The 25,266-nt window shown below is 38.1% G+C and overlaps 1 protein-coding gene across 2 annotated transcripts in view; it reads right to left on the bottom strand.

Moving 5' to 3' along the window:
• Positions 1-4,968, bottom strand: part of UNC13C (unc-13 homolog C) — a 538,361-nt gene extending 533,393 nt beyond the window's left edge. Inside the window, exon 1 of one of the 2 annotated variants that reach the window (XM_008705990.2) lies at positions 1,977-4,968. In XM_008705990.2, coding sequence (XP_008704212.2) covers positions 1,977-4,965 — 2,989 coding nt within the window. In that variant the 5' untranslated portion in view covers positions 4,966-4,968. The remainder of the gene's footprint in view (positions 1-1,976) is intronic. The other variant, XM_040620622.1, reaches the window with a different exon arrangement.
• Between the last annotated feature and the right edge of the window lie 20,298 nt (positions 4,969-25,266).

Here is a 25,266-nt window from a genome sequence, read left to right on the forward strand (position 1 = left end):
AGCTGGCTCAAGGATAACAAGCCAAGCTCCAAGATGGTGGAGGGGTCTAGGTCCTCAGTAGCCCAGGCTAGTATGTCAGGAATATGGTACGATGTTGCTTTACCTATTTTGAGATTCTTAAATTGGTGACGTGTAGTTAACCAAGTGTATTTCTGTTCTCTAAGCGTAAGTGTCACTGGATGATTAAGGTTGTTAACTACCTGAAGGGTCAATACCAATAGAAATCTATTTTGCAGACGCTTGCTAATTTGGAATTTTTAAAAGTTAATGAAGATTGATTTTTTTTTCCTGAAACATAGTTTTGTAATTTTTATAATACCGCCTAGTATTTCAGGTACTTTAACCAGTTGGCATTAAAATATCTATTACATCACAACAGACACACGTGCACACACACTGGTTAGTCTTAATATGCTCTTGAGTAGACTTCTTTGAATCTACAGCAAATAAAATAAATAAAATACAATGCCAAACTGCTGGCCTTTATCCCAAGAAACTATTAACTGAGTTTTAGTAACAAGGATATCTAACCATTAAACATCACTCTTAAATAAGATAGCTATTATTCTAATATGAATTATTATTTGCATAAAATTTTGACTACTCTGCACTTTCACATTGGTTTTAAATATAGTTGAGAATTACCTCCTGAAAACAGCAACAAAGTCACAGCTAATGCACCCAAGATCCCTTTGACTTAGGTGGTTCTTTAATTACATAGGGTATGTTGTTTTATATAGACAGACTTTTTTTTAGAGCAGATAATCTTAATTGTTATTTCAATTACCTTAGGGTCCGAAATACTTTAACAATAAAGTTTTCTGATTATTCAAGAATCCACCCATATCAACGAGAAAATGACCAGTTTGGAGGAATGTCTGATCACAATTTTGTTCAGACAAAGATGATATAAACAGCTACTGGCTGCAGAAATTTTTATATTATTTCATAATGGCAAGTACCAGGTGATCACATAAATATATACCTTTATGGAATATTATGTAAATACTTCAGTTAAAGATTACCATGCCATAAATAAGGAAAGCTTTAAAATATATAATTCATTACAACTGAGATAATATCAAACTATCCCAGAGATATAAAGTGATAAGCATGCAAATAAAATAAATGATAAGGGATCAGGTAAGTGTGGGTGAAGTTTAATTGAAAATAAAAAGTAAAAAAAAAAAAAGTTTCATTTTTAAGTGGCTAATTTTCACGTGTGTGATCCAAAATTGTTCCCCTAGAAAATCAAGTAAAATTGTTAAATAAGGTAACTCTTTTCATTTTCATAAGGGGAGAGAGACTTCCAATCTACTCTTTAAAGGGGAACTTGACTCTACTCAATATTGACTCCCACTCAAAGAGTGACTCATGACCATTCAGGCACGGCCTAGGGTTTTGGCTGTATCGTACTCCCTCGGCTTCATCGATAGGCAGTGAGGGAGACAGTGGTCCTCCATGGGACTGGTTAGGGTTGGCTGTGCAAACCCACCTCTTCCTACTGCCAGGCTCCAAACTATAGATTTGATGGGAAAGGGAGTGGTAAGTCTGGGGGTCCATCTTTCCTAATTCTTTAAGATTAACTACACCATTCTCCTCACCCCTATAAACCGAATAGAACCAAAGAATAATCCCAGGCTGCTCTTTGAATTTACTCACCCTTTTTTTCATGACTGATGCCACAAAGTTGGTTAATATGAAATGGGGTTTGTACCAATGCTAGCAGAGAAATCTTGATCCACAGACTGTAGGGCTCCTTTTAGTATGACCTACTTGAAAACACCTTGATTTTAAATCATCAAGCCCAGCTTGTTGGGGGAGCAGAGTAAAATAATACCCTTCTCAAAATAAACATGCAAATTTCTCACAAATACATTCTCTTTCTCAAGAGTAAACACAGAACATGCTCTAAAGAAGCACCACCAAATGTTAAAATACAACTAGCTCAAAGTGTAGCATGTAAACATGAGTACCTCCAGCCAGGATCTTCTCTTCCAATTCTGCCATTTGCTTCTTATAGGCTTTTAAAGCCGCTTCCTTGAAAGAGGGACGGATTCTCTTTGGCTTTGTGATTTCCACTGGCTGTTCAGGGATGTTTTGGTTTTCATCTTCTCTTATTTCCATTTCAGCTGATATTTCATTTAATGGTTCCAATCCCCCTTCACTAACCACATCATCTGCCTGCCCATCATAACCCTCATCTTGTGGGGTTTCATAGGGTGTTTCATATGAAGGGTGATCATATACCTGCATTTGTTCGTCTGTTTCAGTCATACTAGTCCTGTTTTCTAGCTTAGCAAGGACTTGTTCCATCACTTCAACATAATCTGTCTCATTATCAGCCACTGGCTCACTATAGTCCTCCTCATCCTCTGCTTTGTAGTAAAAAGGCTCTGTGTAGACATCAGAGTCAAGGGTGGTACTTGATTCATTTGCGGTTGATTGGGATAATGTCCGAAATCTCCCCATTAAGGAAGAGCCGCTGTCTTCATACCCACTGAGACTCTGTGTGCTTTTGTTCCATACCACTTCCAAGGCTGATTTAGCCCTCTGTAATGTAGATCCAAATTTTGGGAAGCTGAAAGCCTTATCAGAAAGGTCAATGCTTAATCGACTATGCCAAGATTTGGGTGGGGCATCCTCTGAGTCATCACTTTGCAATTCACTTTGACTTCGATACATCATGGGCAATTGGTTTTGATTTTGGTACAGCTCATTAGAATTAGCTTCCTGATAAGAATCATATTGGCCAACCCACTGGCCTTGTGGTTCATTATCCAACCCAGGGCACGGAGACGAGTTGTCATCTTGCGTGAAATCATAGGTCTCAGAGTCATCCTGAAGGTCACTGGGGCACTTTCCCAAGTCTTCTAGGTCTTTATTGTAAATATCTAGTTGTTGATCAGATAGACTGTTTGTGTCATAGTCAAAAGCTTCCTGGGTGGATGAATCCAACCCTAAGTCAGCTCCTTGCTCTGCTTGACTCCATTCCTTCCACGGAGAAAGATCCTCATGTAAAGAGAGCTGAGACTCACTGTAATGACTTTGGTCCCCAGATGCACACGCCATGCCATTACTCATTCCACTATCCACAGTTTCTGTGTTCTCAATTTCACTCTGCCCTTGGACACCCTGAACAGCCCCATTCGAATGTTGATCCTGCAGACTGTCATACAAGGTGGGTGTGCCCTCCTGTTTCCTCTGCCAAAGTTCCCGGTCTGAAGATGACAGGAGGGAGCTTCCATTAGTTCTAGTGAAAAACTGATTTTCTGAAAAATCCTCTGAGTAAGACTGACACAATTTGGAAAAATCTGATTCAGAACGACTAAGTTTAGCAGTAAAAAAATCACTCTGTGAATGCCAGAGGGGTGTAGCAACTGCATAATGGGTTGTAGCTTGTTTTTCCAAATTATCTGATTCTGGCAATTGTGAGGAAATTTTATCATAATCGGATTTATTTGAAATTCTGCTGCTACTAGCAATTTTATTCTTGGCTCTAGCATTGTGTGATTTTGAACTTGACTTGGAAGTACTTCCTTTTGTTGGAAACTCTAACTTGGAAAGCACAGCATAACTGTTTCTATTGAGGTCAGATTCCAGCTCTCCATCACTGTCATCAGGTGACTGCCAATTGTTCTTGCTTTTGGGCTCTGGAGTAGACAGCTTTATATCCATGCTCTCATATGTCTGGGAGGACGGTATCCCTCTCTCTTTTCTTTCTCTTATGTCATGAGTAAGAATATCTGTTGAGATTCCAATTCCTGTTCCTTTGAGTTTGTAGGATTTTTTTAAGACAGAGTCCCTTTGCTGAGGGGTTTCAAAGTATACAAGTATGGGTCGAGGCTTTGCATTTGGGCAGTCCCTCTGGTGCCCCATCCTTTGAGCAAATTCAATTTTAATAGCATTTGGTGCATCTGAGAAACCCATTTTATCTATTAGAATTTGGTATACCACACTTTCAACGTATTCAAATCTTTCTTCAGGCACATTTAGAAATCTCAGGCTTGCCTTACTACCCACATGACCTAAGTGTTTAATATAATCATGGATGTCTCTGGTTTCCCTTCGCGACTGGACAAACCCTGTGCGTAGCTGTTCAATTTCACTCTGTACAACCTCTACGCTGCTGGAGATCTCATCGATGGAATGCTTGAGAGCATTGACATGCCCTCGTAGTTCAGAAAGTTCTGTTTCAATCTGACTTATACCCTGAAGTTCCTTAAAGATCATTTCCATGACATCATGTGTTTGGCTAATGCACCCAGAGGAACTGAATCCTGGCTCCAGGGCATTTGTCTTTGGGTTTCGTGCAGTTCTGTCCAAAGATTTACTTCTTATTCCCCAGGTTTTCTTCATTGTGCTCAACTCTGAATCTGATGAGACACACTCCTGACTCTTTTTCCATTTTCTCAGTTTGCGTAACGCTCCTAGTTTCAAGCTATGTAGAGTGCGTTCTCCATCAGAGCTGCCCTCAGAGGGGGCCAGGCTGCTTGAACTCTTTCTATTGCGTCTAACTGGCATTGTGTGTGTTGATTGTGCCTGGTTTTCTGTACTACTCCTTAGTTCATTGAGTGATTCTGAATAGGAACTCTCAATTGAAGATAACTCTTGAAGCCGATCCTCATTATCACTGCTGGTTACATTAATATTCTTTTGTAGGCCATTGGCAATAGCTACTCGGTAACTGAATGTTGGTGAAAGGGAAAACTCTTTATCAGCCTCCTCTTCTTCAGTGGATAAGTTGCGAGTAGTTGAACACTTTGCAATCTTCTTTACAGTGCTTTTTAAGGTATTAGAAAATTTGGGGGTTTTGGTCTGGCCAGCAGTAGGAAAGTCTTGATCCTTTTTCTGCTGACGATTCTCTTTTTTTTTGGTTGTATTTCCCAATTTCTTTGTAAACATTCCTTTGCAAAGCTTATGTATGTAAGGTAAAATCAGGCTCTTGAAAAGATTAGCCACCATGGAGAGCAATTAGTGCAAGCTTTTCTGCCCCAAAGAAGTAAGCAAGGTATCGGGATGAAAATCTGTAAATCCAAGGCAAGCATCTCTGCTCAGATGTTCTGTGAATTATTGAAAATAACAGGCAGGGCAGCCATGGCTCTGCTGCAATGTCAATGTCCTGTGAAAACCAGAAGCAAAGCTCCATTCATGAAAGACATTCTCTCCCGGCAAAGGGGTTTCATGAATCTCTCTCATTTCCACATAACTTCATAGAGTGTCTAAAAGAAAGGAGGGTTAAAATGAAAATCAGAATTCAGTTCTAGATTTATCCCATTTCTAACATTTTTCAGAAGTACTCAAGATTCAGTGTGAAAAATTGCAGAGCGGGGCAGGAGAATATCTGAATTTCAGTATGTAGTTGCTTTTAAAATAACTATAAAGCAAATACATACCAATAATTATGTTTAAATTACATTTTTCTTCCTAAATCATTTATGGGTGGACACAACTGAACTGAATAAATGAGCTGAAATAGTAATAAAAGGTAATAATGGTTATTTAGGAAAGGCTATGTAAATAATAGGCAAATTTAAAAAGCTATATTGACAACATGACATTATCATTTCGACTTTATTTCCTTTCCTAAAAGTATATTTATTTACACAAACATAAGCATAAGCATTCAAAATTTCTCCACTCCTAGACATTCAAAATTCAACAAATTAATATTATTCATGTATGTAAGATCTTTTCTTATTCAAATAACATTTCCCTTTTCTAGGTATTCAATGACTGGGAATGTCTTAAATAATAAAGTCATCCAAGTGAGAAATATTTCATTTGATGAGATAAATACCAAGAGAAAATATATTAGAAAATGCAGATAATATATCCAAGTTTTGAGAGGACATGACTTGAAAGAGTTGAGCCATCCCAATCAACTGGTATAGCCTTATGGCAGATGGCAGGAAACCCATCCCCAGGCTAGAGCTATGACTGGAGATTGAGTTCCAAATTACAAAGGAAATTGTGCCACAGATAAGATGTGCCTACAGATAACCAAAAACTGGTCAGATATAATTCATCCAATGATTTGGTATTTTATGATGCAGGTGACCACACCAGTAATAAGCTTTATGATGGTTAGTTTCTCAAATTGCATGAAGCAGAAGAAGAAAAGGGAGAAGGAAGAGAAGAAAGTTTACATTCGTTTTCCTGGTTCACGAGCATCATGCCTTGTATGTGGTAGGTATTCAAATAAAATTTTATGGAAGTGAACTTAAGTATTTTACAGTTGAAAGATGCCACCGTGATGGTAACAGCCAAAAGCCTTTGCTGACGTTGAACTACATATTTGCATAGGTAAATAATCGAAGTAATTCTTTAAAGAGGACGTCAGAAACTGCATATGGTTTTAGGAGCTGGCTGACTTTATAAGCTCCCTCTGCTTGGAAATCTGCCATTTTTACTTCACTCACATTCTTTAGGAACTCGGGGGAAAACATACTCTGGCCAGGAGCCAAGCTTCACAAGAAACAGGGCAATGTAAGTGAGAAAGGGGAGCATAAAAATGGAGGAGAGAAAGAGACAGATTCTAAAGCAGTCCTTATCTTCAGGGTTTCATAAACTGTTAGAGTCTAATTCCTCTTATCTAAAACAACTTGGTATTCATTCATTCATCATTACAAGCCAGGACCTGTTCTCTACTAATATAAATGGCAAAAAATAGACTCCTGAATTAAATTTAAAAAATACTGTACCCCTAGACAATCTCTCCTTGCGGAGAGAAGAATTTAGAAAGTTAAGTGACAGTGAGGAAAGGAAATTATTTTAAAACCAACTTTCACACAATAAACTTTGTACTAATCACACAACCCAAGATCCTGAGTCTATCAAACTTCAAAACAAATACTTCTTGTTTAAATGAGAGCAACAATTTTGCCAATGCCTCTGATGTTTCATGAAATTGTTGTATATTTCTTGACCTGCATTATTTGTTCAGAACCATTGTTCTAGGCAATAACTGTTGGCAAAATTTTGAGCAGGAAAGTTCAAACTGAATTGAAGTCCTGCCTCAAAACAACATGAACCCAGGGGCCTGTGTCCACTGTTGGACCTACAAACTCACCTGCTCTACATTCCAGCTACGCAGAGTGACTTGTTATTCGCTAAGGGCTCTATGCTCTTTCACGCCTCAGGAACTTTCCTGTTCTCTACCTAGAATATCATTTATAGCTCACCCACCCTGTCTGTAAAAATTGTATTTAAACTCCAGAATCATTTGTCCTGTGAAGACCTCACCAACCACCACACTGAGCTTTTCTCTCTCCTTGCCACACTCTCTCACAACCCAGTTCATAGGCAATTAGAGCTTTCTGTATAACAATCATTTCTTTCATCATCCATGATATCTTCTTTATGGATAAAAACTATAACTTGTCTCAGCATACATGATAAGCTCTCAATAAATATTTACTGAAGGATTGGCTTCAGGGTACAAAGTTCCAGTTACACAAGATGAATAAATCCTAGAGATCCCCTATATAGTATAGTGCTAATAGTTAATAATATTGTATTATACCCTTAAAATTTTTGCCAAGAGGGTAGATCTTAAGTTAAATATTCATATCACAAAATAGTAATAAGAAAAAGGTGGGTGGAAACTTTTGGAGATGATAGATATGTTTATGGCATGGACTTTGGTGATGGTTTCACAGATGTATACTTTATTTTTTTTAAAAGATTTTATTTATTTATTTGACAGAGAGAAAGACAGCCAGCAAGAGAGTGAACACAAGCAGGCAGAGTGGGAGAGGAAGAAGCAGGCTCCCAGCGGAGGAGCCCGATGTGGGGCTCGATCCCAGGACTCCGGGATCACGCCCTGAGCCGAAGGCAGACGCTTAACGACTGAGCCACCCAGGCGCCCCGACTTTAAACTAATTTTAAGAAAAAAGAATTGGCTTCCACTTCAGCCACTTACTAAATATCTTCATCTGGTTGCCCACAATTAAACTCCATCTAACCTGGTCATTTTCTTGAATTATTAATCTCAATTATTATCAACATAATTATCCACTTCCTCAGGACGTATACCCAGGAGTCATTCTAGTTTCCATATGATCCATCCCGTGTCCAAACTGATGTGAATACGTCCCTTCATCCTGCTGGTAATGCCTTAGTTCTGAACTCCACAACTTCTCATCTGAACTATTACCACTGTACTCTATATAATCTTCCTGACTCTAACCTCGCCCTTCTCTCAAATCCTCCTCTCTAAAATTAATAAAAGATATAAATCCTCCTACTTAAAATACTGCCAGTTTTAGCAGACACATTCCCTGTCACTCCCACAAGCACACCTGCCCCAGCCACACTGACGTAGTAACAGTTTCCTGATTACCATACTGTTGCCTCACCAATGTGCCTTTTTCCATGCTGTTCATTCTGCCTCTGGTCCTTTCTCCTATCCTCTGCCTCCACATGTCTCTCTCATGAACATCTCTAGAATATCTATATATCCTAGACCCAGCAGGAATCAACATTAACCTGTTTGACCTCCTCAGGGTTGGCACTTCTTTCTGTGTGCCCCCACAACGCCTTGAATGTATCTTTGCTACGGTAACTCTTGTAACATATGTAACGAATGTAACATATGTTATCTATGTCTCTATCTCTCATATAGGACTGTGAATTCTTGGAGAGCTAAGGTCATGTTCTTTTTAACTTTAAATATCCATGTTGCATATTACACAGTAGACTCATGATGTTTGTTGTACAAATGAGTAAGTATATAAACAAAAGAATGAATAGACAGTAAGTCCATGAGTTAATAGATAAACAATAGAGATCCAAGAGGCCTGAGATAGCTTTGCTGGACTTAAACAATCCAGAGAAAGAGACACAGTCTGAGCAGAAGGAATATATCACAAACATTCATGTCCTGTCCAAAGAGGGAGAAACTTCCACCCTGGAGAAAGATGGGGACTAGAGGGAGAGGAGCCTGGATGGGCAAAATGGTAACAGAATGTGACAAGTTTTCAAACTTAGGTTGAGAAGTTCCATTTATGAGGAAGGGGGGTTAAGGAGATGGGGAGAGACCAGGATATCATCACGTGATTCTCAACTACTTGTATTCAAAATCCTACAATTATCCACAGTTGTGTTACCTTTATTAAGACAGCCACGCATTAATTTTGGTAATAAGATCTTTGAGAGGGATTAAAATACTAGACTACGTTGTTATGGAAAGGCTAGTAATAGTATTTCATTGTTACTATGTGCCAAGCACGACGTGTGTCTAATTTTCTAAAATTTACCTCATTTCATTTCATTCCCATAATTGTGTGAAATATGTATTACTGTTTTCCAGAGTAAAAAAACCTGCAATTTCGAGTTTTTAGGAAATTTGACTTAGGTCATGTAATTAACAAGAAACACAACCTGACTCCAACCCCAGATTCGGACTACAAGTGTATTAACTCTGAAAAGCATACTAGGGTTGAATGGGAAGTAAAATACTTTTTGCAGGTATGTTAAATTCATTTTGTAAGAGAGCTATTGAATATGACTATAAAGCTGGGTGCCCTACTGGGCTAAAAGAGCTAATGAACCTTTAGACAGTAATTTATTGCTAAATCCTTACCAGAATTAAGTTAAAGCATTTTCAGATCAATAAACAATCTTATGTTTCTTACTAAATGCACTAAAGTAGGTGAGCTGGGTATTTATGTACTAAAATTCGTTCAGCAAAAATGATCAAACCAGAAAGTGATTAAGAGGTTTATCCTAAGCTAATAAATTATTTTTTAAAAATAAACAGAAAGACCCATTTCCCCAAGAATGAAGGTCAAATGAATTGTGTCTTCTTTATTCTTGATAAGTAGATATCATGTGAATTTCTTCATCCAACTATAGCCCATCTGCATTTTTTACTCACTCCCATTGCTGTTACTTTAGGAGTAAATAATGATATCTAGTACTGATACTTCTATAAAAGCTTTGGAATCTACAAAGTACTTTTGTGTGTATCAACTCATATGATCTGCGTGGTAACCTAGTAACGTTAGTATCTGCAGTTCATGGTTAATGATGGTAAGTCTCTTACTTGCTAAAGTAATGGCCTGGGAGTCCTGACTCCAAAATTTGGTTCCTTTGCTATAGTAATAATGTACACTCTCCTTACTTTAGATAAGTAATATTGCAATAGCTTACTAACCTCAGGTAATATTCCCCACCATTCTTAACCATGCCAAGAATTGATTTCCACCTAAATTTCCCTAAATACTTTTTTTTCCCCTTCTTCTTAGCCTCCTACTAAAGACTATTGCATACCCTCTACACTGGCCCACCTTATGGTTCCATGGATGCACTAAGCTTATTCTTTCATTGTTTCTTTTATTCTTGTTCTTCACCCCGCCTAGAATGCCCTCCAGCTATACTGATCTCAATCCTTTAAAGGATAGATCAAGACTAATCTTTTCCATTAAAGCCTCTTCAATTATTTTGTCATCTTCTCCCTTTCATATAATTTTTATAACCCGAACCATGATATTTAGCCCTTAATTATCTTCATCACATAGCTCTTTTACACGTTTTTCATTTTTTTATTATTAATGTTCAATTAGCCAACATATAGTACATCTTTATTTTTTGATGTAGTGTTCAACGATTCATCAGTTGTGTGTAACACCCTGTGCCTGTTTTCCATTTTTAGTGCTTATTTTATGCCCTACTCTGTCTTGAGTGCTTTGTATAGATTACTACATTAATGTTTGATTGTAAGCTCTGCAATAGGTACTGTCATTAATCCCCATTTTACAGATCAAGAAACTGAGAAACTGGGAACCTGAGTAGCTATCCCAAAGCCACACAGCTAGGAAGTTACATAGCTAGAATTATAAACCAAACTGGCTTCAGAATCCTTACTAATAAAACTGTCCTATACTGCTAAGCTCATAAGGACCAACCCTAGAGAAAAAGGTGGTTTCCTATGTGCTATGCTTGAAGAAGAACTGCCCCTTCAAGAAGAATATATACTAGTTTCAACTATTACAGCTTTACTCCCTTTATTTAAGATTTTGGTCCTTGCTGAAATGAAAATCTCACCAAGGGGACCCTATGTTTTAAGTCTTATTAGCTTTTCTGTATCTTGGTGTAAAGGGTTTATGAGAATATTCCTCAAGAATAGGAGGGAGATCACAAAGAGAGAGTTCACAAAGAAGCTTGAGGATGGGAAGAATCCACTACCAAAGGAGATAGGTAGGGAGAGTAGGTCAGAAAGGAGAAACTGAGAAACCTACAATAAGCTTTGCCAACTCACTGTCTTGCGCATGGCCTTGCCCTATTCCCAGCTACACGACTTGAGGGTAAAAACTGTCTATTTCAGACTTTGTAACTTCTGCCCACTTATATGCACAGAGAATGGAGCACAGGTACCCTGGCTTAGAGATGAGCAACTTGGAATGCTATCATCCCAGAGCTGAGTTATGTGGTTTTTGTTTGTTTTAACCTACCTTTTTTTTTTTTTCCAAAAAAAGTCAGATGTGGAAACTCAATGATTCAGTTAATAAAGCAGAGCTCCTTGGGTTGGCTGAAGGGAATACAGCTGGAGTCCCACATTACCTGTTGCTTCCACATGAGCTATAGCCCATTATCACCTCTCTACAGGATCCTAGGGATGGGGGAATCCAGCTTGAGAAGCACGAATCCTCAAATTGGGCACAGCATGCTATGAAACCCAGAAAGGTCAAAACACCAGCCTGAGTTCACACAGCAGTGCTGGAATGAAAATGCAGGTCTTTTGCCCTGACTTCACTGTTTTTGTTTTTGTTTGGGTTTTTTTTTGTGTGTGTCTGTTTGTTTCTTCTCCCTGCACTGTGCTGCCTTCCTCTAAAGCAACATAATCCAAGGGTTTGGCACCTTCCTACTGTGCCCAATGTTCTCTGATATGATCATCTAACTCTATCCTAAATAATTTGACATTTACCTTGATTTCTACAGTCAATGTCTGCAATTTTCTGGAACTGGAAACCCTTTGATGTTAAAAGGGATTTCTAAAAGAAAATCTTGTGAGCAATTTTGACATGGTTGGAATTTTTACTAGAGATTTAGCTGTATAAAGTAAGGCCATTGAGTAAGAACACCCATTGTGGAAAAAAGCCACTGCTACTCCTAATGTTTTTCACATCTCTGTCCCATGAGGTTGGACGGACATATTACCAGCCTAGTGTCCTATGCCTAGGCAGGATCCCAGATTCCTGTAAGACAAACCACCTCACACACACACACACACACACACACACACACACACACACACACACCTGTCTTCCCAAACACTTTTTGGTATCTCTATCCTAATGGGCAATGTCTACTTGGTCTTCAATATGTTAAAATACTTTGTCCTCAAAACCACCTCACAAAATTAAATATTACCCTCATTTTAAAAACAAGAAAACCTTGGGGCACCTGGGTGGCGCAGTCGTTAAGCGTCTGCCTTCGGCTCAGGGTGTGATCCCGCCGTTATGGGATCAAGCCCCACATCAGGCTCCTCCGCTAAGAGCCTGCTTCTTCCTCTCCCACTCCCCCTGCTGTGTTCCCTCTCTCACTGGCTGTCTCTCTGTCAAATAAATAAATAAAATCTTTAAAAAAATAAAAAAATAAAAACAAGAAAACCAAGACCCAGAGATCCTAAGTAATTTGCTCAACACTTATTCAAGCAGTAGGGCTAGAATAGGAACAATTTCTGCATGGCCCCAAACCATACTACACCACATTGTTCAAGCAGGATGCCCTCAGTTCTACCAGAGAGCACCTCTATCCTGTGCCCAGCTGAGTTCCAACATAGACCATTTACTGCTTTAGGGGAGGAGCATAGGGTAGAGGCTTAATCAGACAGCCTGCTTTGAACCAGGGCTCTGCCGCACACCAGCTGGACATACTGAGCACAGAGTTTAACCTCTCTGTTCCTCAGTTCTGTATCTGACAAATGAGATAATGGTACCACTTCCTCAAGCCGATGTAAGGATTAAAGAATATCAGAGGTATTAGAAACGTTACTGTTATTAATAAGGAAAAATGAGGAGATATTTTTTCCACTTGCACTATTCTACCTGGCTAAAAGTTAATTCTTTTAAAATGTTACATACTCTAAAGGAGGAGATAAGAAACTCACAACAATGGTTTTCCTGTATTTTATGGATTCTAAGACATACATTTTTAAATTTTAATATTCCTGAAACCAGGACTGGAACCATGGAAACTATGTTTCTCATGTATGGACCAACAAACGATATGACCTCTTTCACTGGAATGTTTGCAAGATGTGTGAGCTAATGTGATAATGACACATCTATCATATTTCTCGGTGGGACACGTTGTTTGGTTTCATTAATATCCCTTTCATTTCTTATCACTCCCTCTCGTATGCCAACAAAACGTTATTTAAACCAAAACTCATGAACGCAGCTAGAGTGTCTTGAATTTCTTACTCGCGTTGTTGGATTCTATGTGCAGGTCAGGCAATACCTCCCTGTAAAGGTCTCCTTGATGGCCCAGACAGGAGTTAATGTGTTCCTCCATCTGTGTTATGAGCTCATTTGGACATCATGGTTACATTCTCTGAAGTACACGCACACCCTTAACAAACCGCATTCCCTGTAGTAAGCATATATCATGAGGTAATATAATCCCTCATTTCTGCATGTTTTCCCCAACGGAATATATCAAGGTGCCTGATATTTAATAGCTGTTTAATTATTTTTCACTGGAAATAAAAGTAATGAATAAATTATTATTATTAATCTGCTCAACTATGAACAGAAGTCAACCTAAATGTTAGGAAGGTGGAAGAGGAAAGGAGTTATCCTGTTCTTAATACAAATTTGATACTTTCCTAGATGAAATAATTATCACACCTTCTGAAAGAACAAGGTTCAAATTTGTAAGATATTATTGTATTTCTACAAAAACTGTATACAACTAAGTATTTCAGGCAAAAATATGTCTTATGCTAACTGGTACATTGATTAGACGTCCACATGCCTAATTAATGAAATCTAAAGATCTCTATACCTTGAGTGTCTCAATAAAAATCTGTTCACAAAATACTTTTCATAGATGATTAGGGGCTGCTAGGTCATTTTGCTCAGTTTTATTGCTTTTGACCTATCCAAAAATTCATTCTAATGCCAAGAGCACATCCTTAAAAGTAATACAATGGATTAGTAATTAGTGACCATTTCAAACTGAATTCTAACTGGCCAATAAGCATATGGAATTTGTTCTACAGCATTAATTATCAGAAAAATGCAAATTAAAAAACAAAATGAGATGCCATTTTATAGAGTCAAAAGTGGCTCAAATTTAAAAAGACCAGAGTAAATGCTTTTACCTCCTCAGGCTACTGTATCTTCCACCAAAGTCTTCCAAAGCATAGAGGAGACCTGTGGTCTCTACTTCTTCATGAGTCCATTCATCTTCAACTTCTTGCTATCTGGTTTCAGCCCCAAAACTCTACTCAAATTCCTCTTCTAATGGGCATGAATAATGTTCGTATAAAACATAAATCTTCTACTACTACCTTCTGCATCTGAAGCCATTAACCACTTGGCCTTTCTTTAAACCATTCTATATACCTACATGACATCATGGCTTACTGGAGTCTCTCTCTGGACATGGCTATTTTGACCAGAATCATCACATGGTAGAAACTGGGCCAATCAGGGCCTCTCTTGGGAACCGGGAATTGGAACATGGAGTTTGTCAGATCTTTTCAGGCATTTCAACAAGGAAGTGATGTGAAGTTGTGACCTGAGTGGACAACTTTTGAACTTTGTAAAAAATGAGCAGTGAACACTTATTTTCAGAAAAACAAAAGAATGCAATAATGAGAGAAAATATGGCCACAGAAGGGGGAAATGCCTTTGCTTCTGACTGTTCTCTAGGCCTCGGTCTGGGGCCATTTTGAGTTTTGTCTAAGGTATGATGAGATATCAGTTTCAATAAGTGTTCTCCTTTACAAAGAAACCCTAATGAGGTCCTTCACTGGCTTCTCCTTTGTCTTTTCAAATTTTTATTCCCTTTTCCTTCTAACTATCAAATAAATGTATCTGCACCTAGCTTCCCCTTTTTGCATTAGTTCCTAGCTGTGTGTTGGCCAGTTTTGTCTGAATGACCATTAATATCTCAAATTCAATATTTTTCAACTCATTTTCATCCATAAACTGTATTATCTAAATGTCTTGTACAATACTAATTTAAGATTTTAGTTATTTATTTGAGAGAGAGTGAGAGAGAGAGAAAGCATGAGCAGGGGGAGGAGCAGAGGGAGAGGGAAAAGCAGTTTCCCCGCTGAGCGGGCTCGATCCCTGGACTCTGGGATGATGACCTGAGCCGAAGGCAGCCGCTTAACCAACTGGGCCACCCAGGCGCCCCACATACAGTACTAATTAACAAAATCAACATTCTCCTAGTTATACAGACTGGAACTTCAGGACCTTTAATTCCTCTCTTTTTTATCGTCCCAAACTTCTAGCCAGTTCTAAATCTTACGGTCCTTAACTTCATAATTTCTGTCATTTCCCATACCTCCTTTCCAGATTTCAGAGCGAGCATCTTGGTCAGGCCCTTGTCAGTGCACAATTTAGGTCAATATCTTCTTTACAAAAAAAAAAAAAAATTCATAAAAACCTAAAATTTTTTGTAGGTCCTAATATAGTCCAGTCATTATATTATACACATTAAAAAACATAAATTCACATAATCCTCACCAAAGACTTTTACTCTGGACTATTGATAGGACTTCCTAGCTGTTCTCGCCTCACCAATTGTGCATAAGTCTAGATGCATCCTGGTTCTGTAGTAAAAGTGAGAATTGCAAATTTTAATACATGTTGTACAACATGGCAACAGACCAAAACTTAGATGCTTTCATAATTACTATCCTTGCTCCTTTCCCCTTTAGAGTATTAGATGCAGTGCAATTCTCTTCACACAATGGAACTTCATTTGATTCTAACTCTTGGGTGAAAGTTAATTACTTATGCTTCAAAGCATGCAAGCAAAATGGGTGTGGCACTTATAACTAAAATTAAGATTAGTTTCTCACTAAAAAGAAATGCAATTTCTTTTTCCAGTATCACAGGTGCTTTTAAGAAAAACCATAAAGAAATTATTTCAAAATTCTTTAATAATTTTTTATTATGTTATCTTAGTCACCGTACAGTACATCCTTAGTTTTTGACGTAGTGTTCCATGATTCATTGTTTGCATATAACACCCAGTGCTCCATGCAATATTTCAAAATTCTTAAGAGCAAGACATGTTTTAGCTTTTTCAGCAAAGACAGAGCATGTTCCATAAAATAATAGATAATACATGCCACCTCAAAATATCAAGGCAATTCTTTAAAAATGTCTTATACTTTTTATTATGGACCACTAAATTATACATGTAGTCTCCACAGTTTAAAACTAAAACATGCTTAGCATTAGCCAGGTCTTACCTCAAACAGCCTCTGGGAATAAATAATCACAATGAAAGCAGTTGGTAACTTGATCTATGGCAAGTCTAGATGCTGGTGTAAATTGAAATAAGAAAATAGAAAGAAATTTAAAAGGCAATACAAAAATTCATCTCTAATAACCATAGGAGTTAAAATATACAATATCTATCTATTCAAATTCAAGTTTTCCAAAGCCCCCTCTCACAAAGGAAGGGAAGCCCTTCCGACCTCCCACAAAACCACCCCAAGATTCAGGCTCTGATTGTACCTGTACTTGTCTGTTCCCCTGACTCAGTCCATAGCCTTCATTTAGGCTTTGATGACAACTAGAAAGCAAAGACCTAGAAGAATGCCATGTGAAATTAGAGAGACTATCTTTGATACCCAGGAACCACAATCTGCTATTTTTTAAAACATTTTAGAAAAATAAATGAAAACGATGACAAATAATCAGTGAGAAAACCTTCTGAGTAAAATCCTATGCTTTCAGCAAAAGAAGGACATAAAAAAAGGTAGCCCAGAGCATATGCACTCTCTGTATACCTTTGAAATTAAAATCAATGTAATCTCAATCATAATATTTGCACTCCAGCCTCCCATTGGAATCTACTTTCAGAACTAACAATGGCGTACCACAACTAAATCACTCTTCGGGACTAAATCACTCATTCTTTCAACTGCCAAGAGTATTGTGATCATCGCCAAAGCCATATGATTAAGTCACTCTCTGAAAATGGCCCATGGCCAAGGGTTTATTACCTCTCCTCTAGGGCAACCCATAGCCAATGACTAATTGATGGGAATGTTCAGATACCTAGCCCCTGTGCTGTACTGCAGGGGCCAAGCCAGTAGCAGCTTCCTGTAGGATTAGCTAAAGCCTGTGTCACAAATATATTGCAGTTCAGCTTCTCCCTCTACCACATCCAAAAGGAGCTCTGCATATATACCTCTCTTTCATAGTCTATGTCCCAGGGAATCAGATGAATGGAAGTTGGTACCAAGGAAGCACTGAGGAAGTGATTCCAAACCGACATATTTTATCTGGATTTTTCTCTGTTAGACTGGCAATGAGAACCTAACTACAAATGCTATATGGAAAACTGATAGCCTATGGCATACGGAAGCAGTGCAATTGTTAAAATATTTACCAGTGGTGGACTAAGGGGTGATACCAGTGGAAGGAAACGGACTTGTGCGTGCGATATCTCAAGGTATTTGAGAAGTTGAGAAGAGGAGGCAATTACCACTATGGAATAGAACAGCTGATGTTGGGGCCTCCGGATGCAGTGAAGAAAGATAATCAAAGGCTAAACGTGATTAATCACCAAATTAAGGCTAAGTGTAAATACAACAGATGTGCATGTCACCAGATAAATAAATTCTCACCTCTTGCAGCAGATGCAGAAAACGCTGAGCACCAGACCCGGGAATAAATCCTAAGAGTGGTAGAGCTCCAGAGGTTTAATTCTCAACTTAGGCAGGTTGGCTATTCCAAGGTCAGGGCCTTAATTGGAAAAAAAAAAAAGAAAAAAGAAAAAAAAAAAAAGGGACTGTGAGTCATGAGATGGGGACATCTGGGTTAATTCACTTGAAACTCCTGAATCTTCATATTCCCGGAAACACTCTGAGACTGCAAAAGTGGCCCACTCCCTATTAGCAGCTAGTGTTCCATCCTTGCTTGAAGACAATGCAGAGGTCTCTAACTTACAGGAAAATCTGCTCACTCTTCATAAAGACCTACCACAAACCCTCCGTTGGGCCTTGAGATGAATAACTAGGGTCAAGTTACAACATAATCCATTCTGAGTAAATGTGGAGTCTGTTAAGAGAGGAAAGAGATACATGCTGAAAAAACAGTAGGGCCTCCCCAACATATATGCACTCATATGTACTCACAGGAATTGAGAGAGTACTTATTAACTGGCATCTGTCAGTACTGGATCAATCGGGGGGTATAGGACGTTAAATAGGGAGGAATGTACTGCTATGGAAGCACTCTCCTATGATACTGAATTTATCACCTGACAGGGACCACGAAGGCAGTATAACACAGAACTACAGTGGTTCTTGTGAACTTGGAAAAAATTATAGTCTGCACTAAGTAGAAATAATACGTAAATAGTAGAGAGAGGGATCATAAGTCTCAGAGAAGTGGATGTTCTAGAGTGGCTCTACTACATAAAGCCAAAAAACTCATCAGCCAAAAATCTTCCATAGGAGGACACATCATTTAACAATAAGTTTCTCAGTGGCATCATTGAACATCTCAGTGGTGGCTACCGTCTTTGGCTAAGGATGTTATGGAACTAGGCTCTAATAACAATGGCAATGATAGGATCGCAGAACAAACAAAGTTAGGTGATAGCATTTAACTATCAGAAACACAGTAGGTACAATTATCATAATAAGCTGCACTGTTGGAACGGCAGCCATGAGGCAACTCAGAGCTAAAGAAATGGTTAGGTTGCAATTCCTAGAGGTAAAGACAGATGCACACGCCTCCACAGATAACGTTTAATTTAGAAAAGCCAAAGAAACCATGGATCAGGAGGTTGAGGACAGCCTTGCCAATAAAAAGATAAATCTCCTACCCAGTTTCTGGACCTGAGCCAATACTCACATCCAGAACCTACTGACTGAAGGAGAGGCCAGGTCTCAATGAGGTTTGGACTTCGGTACATCATAACAAATGAATATGGTCATGATTCCCATAGACCTTCACCAAGGGACCTACTTGTATAATCATATTCTAGGAAGAGACTATCCAAACATCCTGCGGACTGTGAGACATAAGTCTGAGTTGACACTGATACTAAGTGACCTGAACACCACTGTAACCTACTTTTAGAGTGGGCGCATATGAGAACAGATACTAAACGTAGTCTTAGTTCAGATATGACTCTCACTGATCCACGGAGTCTGTGGACTCACCTACCAATAATTTCTTCAGTCTTTAAATGTATAATTGGAATGAATATATGTGGTAGTTGGCAGAACCTTCACATTGATTCCTTGGCCTGTGGGATAAGAGATATCATAGTGGAGAAGGCCAAGAAAGTAAATAAAAAACATTATCACTCTCTGGGGAATGCAGAGCTCAGTACTACACATAAAGATTTAAGTGATGCAAGGTCGTGGTCTCCATCATATTCATATTTAATTCATCTCCTTTAGTTTACCAGGTTTGCCCCTTCAAAAGCCACATAGATCCTAGAAGGTGAAAGTGGACTACTATAAACTCAACAAAGTAGTCACCCCAATTGCAGTTGGTTCACAGATGTGGTATCTTTGCTAGAGCAGATCAACATCGTCTCAGATACATGGTATATGGTCATTGAACTGGCAAATTAATCTTTTCTGTACTTATCAGGAAAATAGTTCAGAAGCAGATCACATTCAAGTGGGGCAGACAAAAATATACTGTCTTGCCCAGGAACTATGTTCATTCTCCCACTGGGACTTAGACCATCTGAGTATTCAGAAGCATATTTGACCACTACATTGATAGCCTGTTAACTGGATCCAGTGAGTAAATACTGGCAAGAAGGTGAACAAGAAGGCCTCAATAAGACATTTGAGCTCTAGAGGAAAATTATTCCTATGATGATTCAGAATTCTACAACAGTGCAGTTTTTCAGAGTAAGTGGTCTAGAGCATACCCAGATATCCTCTCCAAAATAAAAAATAAAACATTGCTTCAAAAGTAGTAGCCTCTGTGTGTTCTGGAAGTAACTAAACTATACTTGGGAATATTCCTGTAGCCCCTATACTGGTAAAGTCAAAGGCTGACATGGTTCATACACTATGGACAGAGACATCTGTGGTAAGAAGAAAAAAAAAGTCACTTTGTGGAATTATGGTCAGACCCAAAAGGAGAATCACAATATTGACTCCCTAATTCTCAAGAAAGTTCATGCCATCTGCAGTGGAGACCTATGCACTATTCAAAAAAATATTTCCCAATCTACAACTGGGCCCAAATACATGCAGAGCACTTGAATATGTGGCATCAACTGCCCATGCTGCCAGGACAATTTATCATGAGCTTAGTTCTGTTTGACTCACCAAATCTAAGATTGGATGGACCCAATAGCAATCCATTATAAAATGGAAATGGTATACGTGGTATTACCAGGCATGAACACTGTCATGGGGCACAAGTAAGCTACTCAAGTATGCAGTATAGATCTTTGTCATCTGCCACTATTGCACCAATGCCTCTCCCTCAGAGTATATGCGTGTGGGGGGGGTGAGTGTGGGTGTGTGTGTGCGCATATGCACATGTGTACATGAGCATGCACACACACATACATACGCATATATCCTTTTTGGAAGATGTCCCATAAGGACAACTAGGGGAAGAAGAAAACAAACTGAGCTTAGTGTATGGATGTGTTGTCTCAGCACACAGGGGTCTCAATATGTGGGAAGTCCATGAAAATGGTCTACTGCTACACCGTCCCACTTAACATGACACTGAGTGACAGCAGTGAAGGAAAATCCTCCTAATGGGCAGAATTTGAGGTAGGTTACCTGATCAGCCACTTTGTGTGGAAAGAGAAGTGGCCCATGGTAAGAATATATGTGGACTCATGAGCAATGGTGAATATCACTTGGATATTCACCTGCAAAAAGAAAAATTGGAATATCAAAGTCAAAAAGAGCCAGGAAAGAAGCATGCAGGTAGATTTAAGGAAAAGGACACAACGTGGGAAAACTTTTGTTTTGCATACTGATGCCCACCAGAGAGCATCTGCCATGAAAGAAGCAATAAATAACCAAGTAAACAGAATGATTTGGCCAATCACAGCTGAGATGGAGATAATGCACGGACTCAACAGCATGGGCTGTTATTCACCAAGGTTGATCTAGGTACTAATGCTGGATGTTCAACCTGCAAGCAACAGAGAATGATGCTGAGCACCCGATATATCTTTCAACACCAACTAGCCACTTGGTAACAATTGATTACATTGAACATCTACTCTATAAAGGACAATGCTTCATTTTAACTGAAATCAACACAATTCCAGATACTAATTTGCCTTTCCCACCCACACAATTTCATCGTGGACCAAGAGGATATGCAGCAGTGGGCTCATGACTATGCATTTCACTAGTCCTATGACATCAAAATCCAGAAGCTTCCAGGCTGACAAAATTTAAAAATGGCCTTTGAAGAAATATTTGAAGGGCCAACTTGGAAATGATACCTTGATAGGATGGGACACCATACTTCAGAATGTAGTATACATTCTAAATCCATGATCATCCCATGGTATTTTTGTCCCCAGTAGATAGAATATATTTGTCTGGGAACCATGTAGTTGCCCTACTTATTATCACTCTTAATCTCCCACTTGGAGTATTTATACTTCCTATCCCTACGATTTTATTCTCTGTGATTACAGAGCACCTGGTTCCCAGAGGAAGACTGCTTCTATGATGACACAGTGAAAGTGCCATGAAATCTTAAAATATGGTTGTCACCTGGTCACTTTAACTCATGGCAGGAAGAACTGACCCTGATCATTAGGAGAGTGTAGGGCTGAAATTACACTGGGATAAGGAAGAATACATATGTCACCCAGATAAGCCACTAAGGAAACTCTTCATTACTCCCTGCCCAATTTTATGGTAAATGGATAAGCATGGCAAAATGACAAAGGGCTCAGACCCTTTAGGGATTATAATCTGAGTCATCCCACCAGTTAAACCACCTAGACTACAGAAGCAGAGGTGCTAGCTATGGGAAGGTGATATCTACAATGGAAGGTACAGAAGAGAGATAATGTGTTGTGGTCTTGAGAGTAGCTGCAAATAAAAGTGCTCCAGTTATTCCGACAACCTTAATATAAGTTTCCTCACAAAAAGAGACAAGCCAGCTATTCCAGATGGTGTTAACTTGCCATATGAAGCAAGTGGATTTGAGTGGCATGCGCAGCAGACTATAATGGATGCCAGGATGTGATACCTTCAGGACCACAGTACTTAGCCCCCTGAGTCAACTTCTGGGAATGGCCCTCAACTGCAGGGAATATTTGTGAAACACCAGTTCACAGCTTTTCCATACTGTCCCTGAAAATGCCCTAGTTTTGACCTTTAGGTTATGTAACTCAACATCTACAAAATATATTATCTTTATTTTCACAATATATCATAAGTAGCAGAGATAGCTAATGGGTAACAAAGAATAATTATAGTAGTTGCCATTTAACATTGCCAGCTCTGTGTCCCAGCACTATGCTGAGTATTTTTTTAAATTATCTAATTTAATCATGACAACAATCATCCAAAAAATGTATTATACTATCCCTATCGTAGTTAGGAGAGAACTATGGCACAATTAACCACCATTCTTAACACCATAATTCCAAGAAGTGGTAGTGCCTACATTTTGACCACAGGATATGAAACACCAAAAGCCTTCACCTCATGTCACTATATCATACAATCTGCAAAATATAAAAAGTACATACTTATATCAGAGGAAAAATAATTTGAATTTAAACTGCCTGAATATCAATTTAAATATATTATTTAATATACTAAATATAAATATAGTAACTATTCTATTGAAAAGGCTCTATATAGGTATATTGTACTGAACGTCAGAAATTATTCTTGAGGTAGCTGTTTTGCTAATACAAAGCAACACAGAGAGCCAAGCAAACTGAAGAAATAGAGGTATATGTTCTAAACAAACAAAAATGATAAAACCTCAGAAAAAGATCTTAATGAAATACAGAGAAGTAATCTACCTGTTAAAGAATTCAAAGCACTGGTAATAAAAAAAAAAATGCTTGCCAAACTGGGGAGCAGAATGGATGAACACAGTCAAAGCTTCAACAAAGACATATAAAATACAACAAAGTACCAAACAGAATTCACAGAGCTGAAGAATAATAACTGGACTGAAAAAACACACTACAAGGGTTCTATAGTTGATTAGATGAAGGAGAAGAAAGGATAAGTCAGCTTAAAGATGGCACAGTGGAACTCACACAATCAGAGCAGAAAAAATTTAAAAAAAAGAATGAAAGAAAGTGAAGATAGCTTAAGAAACTTATAAAACAGCCAATAGACTAACATTATCATTATATTGCTCCCAGAGCAAGAAAGAGCAAAAAGGGTAGAAATCTTATTTGGAGAAATATTGGCTGAAAACTTCCCTAATCTGGCGAATAAAATAGACATCCAGATCCAGAAAGCCCAGAGTGCTGCAAATAAGAGAAAACAGAGACACACAACATGACACATTATAATTAACATGTCAAAAGTTAAAGATGAGGAGAGATTATTAAAAACTGCAAGAGGGAAAAAAGTCTTGTTATATACAAAGAAAGCCCAAAAGACCATCAGCAGAATTTTCAGCAGAAACTTTGTAGGCTTGAAGAGAGAGGCACAATATATTTAAAATGCTGAAGGGGAAGGGGGAAAAAAAAAAAAGCCTTGCCAACTAAGAATACTCTACTCAGCAAGATTATCATTCAGAATTAAAAGGGAAATAAAGTTTTCCAGACAAAAGGTAAAGGAATTCATCACATTAAACTGGCCTTAATAAAAATGTTAAAGGGACTTCTTTAAGCTAAAGAAATGGCACTAATTAATGACAAGAAAATGTACAAAAGTAAAAATCCCACTGGTAAAGATAAATGTATAGTAAAGGTAGTGACTTAATCATCTATAAAGCTAAAATGAAGGTTAAAAGATAAAAGTAATAAAATTCACTAAAGCTACAATAATTAGTTAAAGGATACATAAAATAAAGGACATTGAATGTGACATCAAAAACATAAGCCATGGGAAGGGATTAAAAATGGAAAGTTTTGGAACGAGTTCATACTCAAGTTGCAGTCAACTTAAAATCAACCGTTGTACATATAGGATGTTATATTTGAACCTCAAGGTAACCACAAGGCAAAAACCTATAGTGGATTCACAATAGAAAATGAGAAAGGAATCTAAACATAATACTAATGAAAATCATCAAACTTTAAGAGAAGACAAAAGGAACAAGAAATTACAAAAACAGCTAGAAAACAACACAACGACAATAAGTACACTCCTCTCAATTATTATTTAAGTGTAAATGGACTAAATTCTCCAACCAAAAGACACAGAATGGCTGAATAGATTAAAAAAAAAAAAAGCTCATTTATATGCTGCCTACAGAGACTCACTTCAGATAGAAGGACATACACAGACTGAAAGTGAAGGGATATTAAAAGATATTCCATGCCAACAGAAATGAAAAAAAATCCGGTGTAGCTATACTCACTTTAGACAAAATAGTATTTAAAACAAAGACTGTAGTAAGAAACAAAGATGGGCATTGGGCATTACATAATTATAAAAAAGTCAAACCAACAGGAAGATGCACATTTGTAAATATATGTGGCATAAAAACACCTAACATAAAACACCCAACATAAAAACACCTAAGTATATAAAATAAAATATCAACAGATCTAGAGAGAGAAAATGACAGCAATACAGTAACAGTAGGGGACTTTAACACCCCCACTTACATCAATGGATAGATCATCCAGACAAAAATCAATAAAGAAATATGGGCCTTAACAACATATTAGATGAGAGAGACATAATAGATATGTACAGATTTCCTCCAAAAGCAGCAGAATACATGTTCTTCTCAAGTGCCCATGAAATATTCTCTAGGATAGATCACATATTAAGACACAAAACAAGTTTCAATAAATTTAAGAAGACTGAAATCACATCAAGCATCTTTCCTGGCCATAAAGGTACAAAGTTTGAAATCAATTACAGGAAGAAAACTGGAAATACCACAAATATGT

The sequence above is a fragment of the Ursus maritimus genome, unplaced genomic scaffold (assembly GCF_017311325.1).
Source record: "Ursus maritimus isolate PB19 unplaced genomic scaffold, ASM1731132v1 scaffold_35, whole genome shotgun sequence".
Taxonomy (NCBI): Eukaryota; Metazoa; Chordata; class Mammalia; order Carnivora; family Ursidae; genus Ursus; species Ursus maritimus.